Consider the following 12,006-nt stretch of genomic DNA (forward strand, 5'->3'; position numbering starts at 1 on the left):
GTGTTGTTGTCATGAAAATAGTTCCCACGTGTGGGCTGTGATATTGATGACAGCACCTAGCTGTAATGGTAGAGGGGAGAGCCGAGTCGTAATTAATTATAATTTATAACCCTAAAAATGAACCTTCGTAAGAAAAGTCTACGTGCGTGTGTGCGTCGTGTCTTAATGTAAACAAACCAATGAAGTAAACCAAATCCTGTACTCTCTCTCTCTCTCTCTCTCTCTCTCTCTCTCTCTCTCTCTCCATATATATATATAAGCTCACAGAAGCTCAAATCAAGCGGCAAATTCTTAAGAAATATATTCAGAGAAAAAGAAAAGATGGGTTGGTCTGAATCAGGGAGAGGATGCAATAAGCACCAGCTGTTTGGAGGCGACGACATGATGATGAAGCAATATTCATCGCCAGGTGTTTGTTCATCTTGTCTTAGTGAGAGGCTCTCTGAGCTCTATGCCCCCTCCTCAACTTTCTTCAGTGAGAGACTTGCTCGTACTGTTTCTTCTCCCCGTAATCAATCTAATTCCTCGTCTTCTTCTGTTTCCTCCTCCGCCGGCTCTCCTCCTGTTAATAATTATTATTATTCTACAAGCTTCAGCGGCCGAGGCCCTCAGCGTCATCATCGGCGTCATGCTTCGGAAATATTGGGTTCGTTTTCTTTCATGACAAGGAGTAGCACGAGTACTGGTGGTGGGTATGGCCGCGGCGGCCATGATGATTATGATGATGGGGTGATGAAGAAGAGCAGATCGGTCGCCGCCGTTGTTTCGAAGACAAATCATCATCGTTTCGGAGATCAGAAGGCTAGTAGTGGTGGTGGGAAGCAGAAGAAGAAAAAAAGAGGGTTTTGGTCGAAGCTGCTTCGGACAACGGGGAGCAAAACCAAGGAGGTTTTGAAGCACTCAAAGAGTAGTCTAGGATAAATATTTTTATTTATTATTTTGTATGTCTTTCTGTACCACAAGTAACAAGTTTGTAATTTGATTATGCAATCAATCGTGATAAGGTCTTGCTTGTTCATATTAACTAATTGCTGGTTATGGATTGATTTGAGTTTATGCCAAATTTAATCCATATTGGATGCCAAATTCAAATGTTGCATAAAATAAATTTTGCAGAATATTTGTGATGATATAATGTTTTACAAGTTAGACTGCAGTTGACATCCTTACCCTTTTTTGCCCCCCTGCATCAAAATTTCTCCGAAGTTTCACAACAATTGTGATTGGGAAATTTGACACTTCGACTTGAAAAGGCCTTTGTGTTTGACCACGTGCATGACGTTTTTTTAAACATATTATTCTTTGGTCTCATCCAGTTAATTGATTTGAATTGATATGGAAGTTGCATGGCTTGAATTGTTTTTATATGATTGTGATTTGCTTCTTTGACTAAAATTTCAAACTAACTGTTGAAGCTCCTCTGTTAGGTCATCTGTTAAACGTTCCCTTAAAATAATCATCCTCACTGGGTGAAGCATTCTTAACAGATATCATCACAACAAGCTCTATGAAAGAATGTCAAAGAAAGAATCGCATGTCAAATGAAAATGAGTTGAATCTGGAACTGGTAATTTTTCGAGAGTCGGCCACTAGGTTACATTGCAGAGGAGAAACAAAATGGTGACATTCTTTTACAAATACACGTATAATTCAAATACAAACACAAGTCCCCAACTCACTTTTTTTTTTTTTTTTTACAGGTAACTGAAATTTTCCTATCTTTCCTGTCAAATTGTCTAGAGTCTTCCAACTAGACGTATGTAGTTTCGGTATCGCAAAATATCTTCCCAGGCTGGACTAATCTTTGCGGTCAAAATCGTAGCAAGCAAATGGTATCAGCCCTCACTACATGAGCTATACATTTTATGGGCTTAATATTCCCAATTCTAGAATGGTAACAAGTTCATTACCTAAAACAGATTATAAACATTATCTGCTAGGACCAGACTTTCCCTCCCTGTCATCTTCATCCTCGTCAACATAGCTCACATGATCTACAGACGGCCGTTTCAATCTCTGAAATATCTCGTCGAGGGACTCATTAGAAGAAGCACGAGATAGGTCTATAGTATCTTGAACTTGGCGTATGGGAATAAATTTTTTGGCTGCTATGTTTGCCTTGAAATTTTGGAAACCATTTTTCATTGATTCCCACTTTGAGGACAAGCCAGTAGGTGATCCTCCTGCTGTGTTATCAGGGTTAGAGTTGTCTCCATCAAGCAAGGAGACCTTGGCAGCAGAAATATTCTTCTCCACCGGATTTGTGTTGAAAGATGCTTGTCTGCTCTGTTCTCTAATGGCAGCATACTTGTTGCTGATGGCTTCTTTACTTGAGCTATATCTGCGATCTTCTTTTGAAGATTTTGAGGGAGTTTCAATTGCCCCCTCAGCGCTTAGACTGCTTGTTGCTTTCATTTCAACAAGAGTCCTATCCTGAAATTCCACCATTATTAGGAAATGATCCAATATACCAGCAGAGCATGAAGAAGAAAAAGAACCAAAAAAAAAACAAAAAACAAAAAACAAAAAACAAACTAGAAAAGAAAATCACAGATTAGGATGGATACAGTATGACAGATAATTTATTCAGTAAATCTAAGCAGTATGCTAAATGTTAGTGTACCATGTTGCTGCTGCCAGTCTCAACATCCGTGCTGTTGAAATTCCTAGCTAATGGGATAACATGTTCACCGACTTTGAGACCTTGTTCAATCCAAGATCGCTCTGAAAAAACAAAGACAATTAAGTTCAAGCACATCTCTTTATTTATCCGCACTCGCAAAACCTGTGGTTTTGAAATTTGTAATAAAAAAGAGAATGTAAAGGATCTGTGATATTCACAGATGGCTTGTGCCAAGTGAATAGTAGTAGTCTAAGCCTTCTAAAAAGAGAAGATCACAAAATATGCTTACCCTTTTGTAAGATAATTAACCCAGACGGATCAAAACCATCCATATCGTCAACCTCGGTTTGAAATCTAAATCGTTTCCATCTCCCAAAAAAATTAATTATGCGGTCAAAAAAGTTGCTAGCAACCAACAGGGTGTACACAACCATGATAAGTGGATAGATTCTGTTAAACTCACTCCCAAAGAAAGGGACAGCTTGATCAATGTTTCCCATTCGCTGCAATTCACATTTACAAAGGTAAAATAGTCAAAATCATTAACTAGAGGGAGGAGGGAAGTTCTACAGTTAAACATACCAGCCAAAACTAAGAACAGAAAACAATAATATTAGATGATATGAAATGCCAAACCCAAAAACTACACTGGGAAAAAAAAAACATTATAGCAATATTTGAAAAGGAATTTACAGTTAATGAGAAAACTTTTTTTTTTTTTGTCAATAATCTACAATTGATGAGAAAAACCCAAAACAGGAAAAGAAAGGGGGAAAAAAAAAAGATTTTACTGAAGAAAGTTAGAAAAATCATCATACTAGTAAAAGAACCAAATCCGCATGCTACCCTAGATTAATTTTCTTTTTGGTTACAGTTGCCCGAGAGTATTTAGATTTATACTAAAATCATGAAGAAAAAAATTGTTTGAAAAGCTTTTAAATTGGCTTCCACTACAAGAATCCCATGTAACTATAAATAGAAAGAACTATGAACACATTCCATTTTACTTTCAGCTAGGGTAAGATATAGATCAGTAAGAGGACAGATGAGATGGATGAGATAAATACCTTTTCAAATATAGTTTTATGTTCACCAAGACGAATGAGATTGAGAAAGTTGTATGAAACTGGAGGAGCATAACGAGCGACCATCCTGGAAGATATGAAAGAAATGGAGCGTGAGTAATTTTGTAACAAAAGACGAGTTTGTTAATAGCTAGAGTTAAGATCAAAACTTACGAGCATATCATAAGCAAGTTGACTGAACTTGTTTGCCTGGGCGTTAATGAGTAAAACATCAACATACCGATTTTGAACAAGGAGTAATATGTGCAGATGCACATATACATCAAAGGAACAAAGGCAAATACCTGGGGTAAAGTTGAGTCAACAAATTTACATCAGCAACCAGTAGAGTAATAAAAAGAAAGTAAGAGCATGCCTTCAAATATGGAGACCCATTTACATAAAAAGATCAATGCACATCTAATCATTTATATGTGCAACTATTCACAGCGATGTGGACTCATACGGATCCAATGAACATAATGCAGATAGCTTTGTTCAATTTTTCTTTTTAAACAATATGTTGGCGTCAGCAATAAAACCTGGGTGAAAAATATCAACCTTCACAAACTGACAGAGCTTTTCCTCATACACCGATTGCACAATGCCCAAAAAACATAAAGACTACAACTTACTAAAATAACTATGACCCACCTGCACAAGAACTTCTTGCTTAGAAACAGAATTTATGAGAATTGAAAAGAGAGATAGGTCAACTCGAGGAAGCAGAGTTGCCTCCGCTAAAAGAATAGCAGCTGAAATGATCCCAAGTATGATAGCCAAAAGTTTTTCAACTTCTTTTCTTAGTATGCAGCGCCAAAAGAATTCTGCAAAGGGCAAGAATTAATTTTCATGTCAGTTTAGGTCTCAACTTTTAATATTCAAAGAAAATCAAGCTACAATCTAAAATTAAAGTTTAATTACCAACACTATAACATTGAGTTTTGAGAAGCCATATATAAATTAACACATCATGCTCATATTTCTTCAGTACAATAATACATTATGTGTCTATCTAAAGTGTGCTTTTATAGGCCAATAGAAGACAAAGTAAAGTGTTGTCTTCAGATTCGATTTAGGTGAAAGCATACAGGCCCCTCAATGCAACTAAACAAAACAACCTGACATTTATAGGACAGAAGTGCAAACTGCCAAGTACTCAAAATTTAAATACAAGTGAATTTATAGATCTGAATTTTACCTATTGTATCAAGGATAGATCCTAATCTGCCAGTTCGAGAAGGTCTGAATGTTGAAACATATTTCCTGAAATGGTATAATGTAGTTAAAAGGTGAAGACAAACATTTTTTTTAATGGGAAAGAGGGTGGGAGAGAGAGAAGAGGAGGAGGAGAGGGGGGGGTGGTTGGGGTGGGGGTGGGGTGGTTTGGGGCGCAGGCTAGATATGTATGTGCGTATACATACAAATAAACATGTAAGGAATGGAATAAGAATGATGGAGAATGGCAGAATCAGAGGCTTACCATCCAGTAGAATTCCGGCGTTCGTAATTTTTTATAGTATCTTCAAGTTCAAGGGCTTCCATAACATAGGTCATATACTCACTGCAAAACTAATGGTAAATTTTAGATACTACAAACCAAACCATCATAATTACAAACCCAGAAAAATACTAAATGTGAAGGTGAAAATAGTATTTCAATGTGGATCCCATAATCATAATCAAAACTTAAATCCCAAAGTATTATTAGAAAAATCATATACGTTTAGTTGCCACAGTAAACAGTAATCAGTCTATATAAATTACCAGTAATAAGCAATTATATAGACTGATTCCATGAACGTACATCCAATAGAAAACAGTACACAAATGTTCATTTACTTCTCGATTTATAACACAAAACTTCAACATGGAAGCATTAACAACAGAGCAGCACTAGAAAGGATAAATTAGAGAAAACAAAAATTTCTTCCCTTAGTTAGCAACCTCATTGATTAGGCATTGCAGCATAGACTGAATTAAAATGAATAAAATGATTCAAACAAATAGTTTTACCATTAATTTAGAACTAAATTAAGCCAAAAGTTAAGTTCTAATACAATATGTTCACACAAACTGACACACATAAGAAAGTTATATTCTAATATTATATGCAAATAACATACATTTTTAAAGGTCAACTAGGAGGATAAACCATAGAGTATTATTCAAGCATCAACAAACACCCATCTAAAGGGAATTTGCAACCTATGGTAGCATGTAGTTCCTGATCACTTAAAAAGATAATCCAGAGCCAAGCCCACAGATACAGAAAATACAAAATGCCTACAGCGCAAATAATATTTAGGCACGAGTAAATGCAAAAGAATTTCAGTGAATAGATCATATAGGTAATGCATTCAACTAAGAAGTTTACCTTTTGTACCGGTAATACTCTTCCCGGGCACCTCGAAGATGACGCCTAAGCGTTGCCATTGATTTTTCATCAGTATCATAGTCCATATCGTTTTCACCTAATCGGCCCCCTTGGGGTTTGAAGGATGGATCCTCCTTGAACTGGTATAAGAGAAGATTCAATATATTACCAAGAGAACCATTACAGAACTAGTTAAGATCAATTATTTTTTCTTTCAATTCTTTAAATCAGTAAACAAATACCATTTGAGCTAACAAATTGTCTATAATATCCATGTAGGGTCTCAAAGGATCGCGCTTGGACATCTGAGTGGATGTTGCTTGGGCGACCTAATGAAGAAACCAACAAGTATAAATAAAAATAAATAATACATAAAACAAGTTAGATACAAGTACAACCATACTGTGAGGCAAGGATGAAAATATCAGCGAAACAGATTATCGGGCCTTAAATTTACGGATATTTCGGGGGATATATCGATGTCGTTTTAGGTATCGAGGAAAATCAACAAAAAAGACAGATATTGGTTTAAAAACACGGAATTTTGAAGTGAAACTTTCATAGATATTAAGCACATTATCAATGAATGTATTGAACAAATAAAATTCAAAATATGCTAAGTATAAGATATGCATATGATGAAATCTACGTGTATATAATGTGCGATGAAAATCCTGAAAATAAATACAATTAGACTTAACACAACAAAGACAACATTATTCAAACATAACCCAACCCAACCAATTAATACATGACCCAACATTATATTACAAGAGTTAGACTTAATGATAAAGGAAATGAGAGATGGAAGATTAGGTGAAAAATAAAATCAAACACACAAGAAACCGAGCAACCAGAGAGAGGAGAGGAAGAGCCAAAGATAGCCAAAATGACAGAGGAGAGAAGAAAGGAGAAGCTACTAAGTATTAGAGCTTGGTTTTTGACATCGATTCAGTGGCTGGGACCTATGATTACTTTCAAAACTGAAGACAAATTTCTGGTTTATTTGTCTGGTATCGGGAAATATCGGTAAATATCGAGGATATCGGGGGTTATTGGGGATATATCGCCAATAAGGGGGAAGAAAGAGGCTTACCCCTCTGTATCTGTATCGACACCTAAAAAAAGGGATACATCGGGATATCGGCCTATATTTTCATCCTTGCTGTGAGAAAGTGCAAAAGATAGTTCATGCTTGGTAGATGTAGAAGAAAAAAGACAATGAAGATCATTCGAGTTTATAAGAAACATGATACAAATAAATTATAATAACTTTTCAGAAGCGAAGTAACCAAATACACACAGCCACAAAGGAAACAAGGCAAACCATGCAGCTTGTTTCCAAGTAAAGCACAAAGACATTATCAATATTGCATACATTCCCTGTGGTCATAGAGACATCATATGCTGGACATTTGAGCTCATACGTTGCAAAAAGGTCACTGTAAGTAACAACATACCCACTTCCTCCTCTCCCCCAACCCCAATCTGAAAACGATCTTAAATAATCAGGTGGTGATTTTTCATGACTAAAGACTGACCGTGCCCCATTAAAAACCAAGCCAAGCCAACCCACCAAAAGTGGGGTCATGTTGAGTTGGAAATTGGGTTAAGTAAAACTTAAACTTCAAAACAAATTATAAATGGCCCAAAATATTACAAACTTAGTAGGCCTAAAAAAAATGCATGGCGAACACATGCTCAAGCCAATTTTCTAGAACTGAGAGCCTTTGAGAGAGATTGACACGACATTGATCAAGAAAATAAAAGGTTGAGTCTTCGTTTTTTAGGTGATGTGTTATCTGCTTGTAAAATTTGGCATTCAAAAAATGAGAACAAGATATCCCAGGAGAGGAAGAGAATAGTTCGGCAAAGGGAAAGTTTGAGCATAAGCAAAGTTAGAGAGGAACAGTTCTGCCTTTCTCACCACCTCTTCCCAGCCCAAATGTCTCTCGTCTCGGTATGTTCCTTAAGGCAGAAACGAAGTTACAGAGATAAAGACAACTTGCAGTCATTTTCTTATCATTCTTTTAAATAGATTAAACATGTCACATCACACGTCAAATTGATTGGACTAATACATTGATACCTCTTTCTTTTCCTCGTTTTGGGAAAAAAAATTCCTGGCCACCAATCTTTATAGGGTCGTGTGCTCTCTTATCTCAGTCTACTTCAAGATCAAGCGTATAAAAGATGGATCACTATGTTTGCCACACAAGTTTCATTCCAGGCAATTATTTTAATTCTTTGCATCTTATGTTATTTGATTATGGGAATGATTATCAATGTAGAATGATTGGAAAAATGAAAAGCTACAGTCTGCTGCAAGGAAAAACAAAAGGCCAAGCACTTGGCCAAGTCAGCTTTGGAAGAAATTCAAAAAGATTATTTGAATTTGGTCATTCGCATTATGTACAATATTATCAGAAAAACAAGTTTAGCACAAAGGTTGATGCATTTGTGTTAATGCAACACGTGGTGATTCAAATATTGACCGAATATGAACACCTCAAAATTTTACAACTTCATTCAAATTGGGTGGAGTTGGAACTTTCGGGTCAAGAAGTATTTAAAACAACACTGAACCTGTTTTATCAGGTTGAAATGGAATTGACTCGATTTCATCCAAAAATGGAAAGAAAACTGGGCCAACTGCGTCAGGTTGGCCGAAAAAATGCCTACCATCATACTTAGATCCAAGTTACAACAAGAGAAACAAACAATGAACACCAATCAGAATTTCAGAATGGACATGCAGATAGAGAAATTTTGTGCACCTTAGAAAAAAAAACATGGATATCTTAAAATTGGAAATTGAAAGAGAATACTTACCACAATAGCATTTGAAAGATCTTGATGAGCGTCATCAAGTTTCACAGCCATTTTGGCAATTTTATGAGAAAGAACTTTTTGGCGGATAGTCCAATCTGAATTTTTCCAAAGGCCCTTAGGGATTTCACTCAAACCAAATCCAAGAAGAAATGCACCTGTAACAAGTCCAAAAGTATTCGAGCAGCCCATGGCAAATCCTAGAACACCTCCACCCCTGTTATTTAAACAAAAAAACAAAAGGAAAAAAAATGAGGAATGAATAGAATAGCTCAATAGCCAGGGAAAAACATAAAGTAAAAAGAATGAGCCCCTGTTAGACTGGTAGTGATACATCATCTTCCTAGCCTTCTCTACTGTGCCCATACTTAAACAGTGATGTAAGCATCCAACCTAACCAATTGGCAATTGGTGGAGAGGGCCCAAAATCTTTTAAGCTCTCATGTTAGACTTCTATCTTTGTGAGATACTCTCAAGACCTTTTTCACATCTAATTGCACTTCAATTTCATCTATTGTAGCAAGAAATGATTATTTCAAAGGTTATTGGGAACAAAGAAAGACAAACCCACACCCACACCCACCCCCCATCCCCCTCTACTGGCTACCATAAAATTTGCAGAAGCTGAACACAAAGCTAGGGATCATATGGGAAGATACAAAAACAAAGATCAGCACGAAACTGCCAAATCTCTGAAATTCATTCATGCATGCGAAAGACTGGGAATTAGAGCCTGGCAATGCTTTCACGCATGCTAAACACACACAGACATGTCTTGAATGTGTCAGTCCAAAGTGTGTTCTTACGTTAGACTGCGACCACATCTAATTGCTTTTATTATGCAGCATCCACTGTTTATGATCAAATCTTTATCGCATAACAGGGAGGCAGTGCCACTCAAAATAAGAATATAACAACTTATATAATATCTCTGGACTCCTTGAAGGCAAACCTAAGAAGATACTAATATCCACATAAATATAAATCATCTTTGCAAGAGAAGGAACAAACCAATTCTTGTGCATCATGATGAGAAGAACCAGTCCAAAAAGGCCAATAGCTCCCAGAATTAGATAGAAAAGTAAGTTAACATGTACACTAGTCTTCAATCTCTCTGTCACAGTGAAGTCTCCAGCATCTTCAAAACCCTGAATAAGGGGCACCACAGTCCTGCTTAGAGATAACTTAGAAATATGAGGAGAAGATTTACAAGTTAGCTGTAAACCCATTTATATCTACATCACATTCATTTTATATCCAATCAAGGGTAAATTGGAAAGGGCAGATAAACATATAATCATCATTTCACAGCTAAAACTTAGAAGTGGCGCAGCATTAATACTTCAAAACTCATTAAACAAACTCAACAAAACGGTATAATGTTCACTAAGATTCCTATTTTATATATAAATATCTTCTCAAATAGAAAAACACCAGTCTGGATGGATAGAACAATTAAAAACAGAAAAGTCATTTAATGGAACTTATTCGACCAAATTTTGTTGAGCAATTGCATGCATATTACATGACTCCAATGACTACAAATAAGGGCCTTGACGGTAATGTTAATTACCAAACTAAGATAGAGGATGATAACAGTCGGATGATATAATAACTGGAAATCTTGACATTCATGTGACGCAGCTATATACAAATATAGAAGGGGCAACTAAAAGAGTCCATGAAGTTCCATGTTGCTTACCAAGTTAGTAAAAATGTACTCCAATATGACCAGCTCCAAAAGAATGAGATTCCTCCACTCTCAATATGATTTACCGTCTGCAAATGTAATAAAAGAAAAGAATCGGCAACAATCGTGAAACCAGTAATTGTTGCATGGACAAATGATTATGAACATAACAACTGGAGCTAGTAAAATAAACATAAAAGATAGTCTTACAGCTGATAAACATGGAATTGGTACGTCAAAACAAACAATTGTCATACTGTGTCCAATCAAAGAAACTAGTTGTTCTTTTATGCCATATAAACAGAGCATTACATTATTGCAATGTTAAGATATTAGATGCATACCATTAACATAAAATTTAAGTCCATTTTCGGCTTACTTTCTTGTTCGAACCCAATGATACAATTTTTAACTGAAATAAAATCAGCTACCCAAATCGCAAATAATAGTGGTTTTGCATTATCAGAGAAAAAAATCCCAAAAAAACTTTGGTGAGCACAACTGAGCAGCAGAGAAAATGTCCCGGTAGAAGTAAACAACCAGTTGCAAAAGTTTCTAACAATGCATCCATGAGAGAAACTGAAACAGATTACATTGTTTAAAAACTTTTTTAATTAAAAACAAAACAAAACCCTAATCGAATCAAATTCACACAACCATAAACTGAATGAAATGGCAAAAATTGTTGAAATTGCAAATGAAAAGTACCGTCCAGATGTCAGCGGGCACAATGACGATGATGGAGAGAGAACAGAACCAGGTGTACCCAACGGTGAGCAAAACATAGCGAGGGACCTCCGGGCCTGCGAAGTACTTGAGCGTAAAAAGGACCATGCCCAAGGTCAGGGGCAACGAGATCAGGTAGAAGACCCACATCTCTCGGTCTATCTAAAAAAGACGCAGTTTTGAAACGGGTCAAGCGGATCCGACGACCCGATCGCTGGAAATGGGAAGTTCGGTGAGCCACCGGGTTTGGCTTGCGCTCCGTGGCATGCGCTCAGAGAACGTTGTTGTTGTTGTTGTTCTAGTCGGAGGTCGGAGAAAGACTTGAGAGAAACGTGAAAACATGTAATTATACGCGTTTTATTGGTTTTGGGCTTTTTCGGGCTTTTTGTAGGGGCCAAGAGACAAAGTGAGACAAACGAGTTTTGTATGAAGAATTGAGAGATGTTGTGTTTTCGTCCACAATCCAGGTCCGGATTTGAGAGACTTGAGAGAGTTTTACACATGCATCTTGGAGCATGTCCACCCCAAAAGGCTAAGGCAAAGGTAAAGGCAAAGACAAAGCAAAGGCTGCTACTATTTATGTAAATAGTGACAGCCTTGCCTTTTTTAGATCCACCCTAAAAGGCTAGGATAAGGGCAAGAAAAAAAAAAGAATATGCAACAAAATATAAACAATTTAGAAATGCAAGAAAAAAAT

At 36.6% G+C, this 12,006-nt stretch overlaps 2 protein-coding genes across 3 annotated transcripts; one reads left to right on the forward strand and one right to left on the reverse strand.

The window, feature by feature from the left end:
- The first annotated feature begins 240 nt into the window (after window positions 1-240).
- LOC117631449 lies at window positions 241-1,108 on the forward strand. The gene has a single exon (XM_034364605.1). The coding sequence runs from the start codon at window positions 322-324 to the stop codon at window positions 919-921; it is 600 nt and encodes a 199-aa protein (XP_034220496.1). The 5' UTR covers window positions 241-321; the 3' UTR covers window positions 922-1,108.
- A 429-nt stretch (window positions 1,109-1,537) lies between these two features.
- LOC117631523 (LMBR1 domain-containing protein 2 homolog A) lies at window positions 1,538-11,630 on the reverse strand. 2 transcript variants are annotated; one of them, XM_034364730.1, is made up of 14 exons: window positions 11,292-11,630; window positions 10,596-10,672; window positions 9,905-10,063; window positions 8,897-9,110; window positions 6,307-6,393; window positions 6,065-6,204; window positions 5,171-5,251; window positions 4,889-4,953; window positions 4,342-4,514; window positions 3,862-3,992; window positions 3,691-3,775; window positions 2,913-3,126; window positions 2,624-2,724; window positions 1,538-2,433 (listed from the first exon to the last, which is right to left on the reverse strand). In XM_034364730.1, the coding sequence occupies exons 1-14, from the start codon at window positions 11,457-11,459 to the stop codon at window positions 1,930-1,932; spliced, it is 2,199 nt and encodes a 732-aa protein (XP_034220621.1). In that variant the 5' UTR covers window positions 11,460-11,630; the 3' UTR covers window positions 1,538-1,929. The 2 variants fall into 2 exon arrangements, with proteins under 2 accessions (XP_034220621.1, XP_034220622.1); XM_034364731.1 differs by lacking the exon at window positions 11,292-11,630 and having other exon boundaries at window positions 9,905-10,041.
- Window positions 11,631-12,006: the final 376 nt, after the last annotated feature.

Source organism: Prunus dulcis, chromosome 6, assembly GCF_902201215.1.
Source record: "Prunus dulcis chromosome 6, ALMONDv2, whole genome shotgun sequence".
Taxonomy (NCBI): Eukaryota; Viridiplantae; Streptophyta; class Magnoliopsida; order Rosales; family Rosaceae; genus Prunus; species Prunus dulcis.

Bases quoted from the DNA above. Each gene is read 5' to 3' on its own strand.
- LOC117631449 (XM_034364605.1), top strand. From the start codon at position 322: ATGGGTTGGTCTGAATCAGGGAGAGGATGCAATAAGCACCAGCTGTTT.
- LOC117631523 (XM_034364730.1), bottom strand. From the start codon at position 11,459: ATGTGGGTCTTCTACCTGATCTCGTTGCCCCTGACCTTGGGCATGGTC. The intron at 4,954-5,170 runs GTAAGCCTCTGA...ATACCATTTCAG, and splicing joins CGCCGGAATTCTACTGGATG to GAAATATGTTTCAACATTCA. The intron at 3,127-3,690 runs GTATTTATCTCA...TGTGAATTGCAG, and splicing joins ATAAAACTATATTTGAAAAG to CGAATGGGAAACATTGATCA.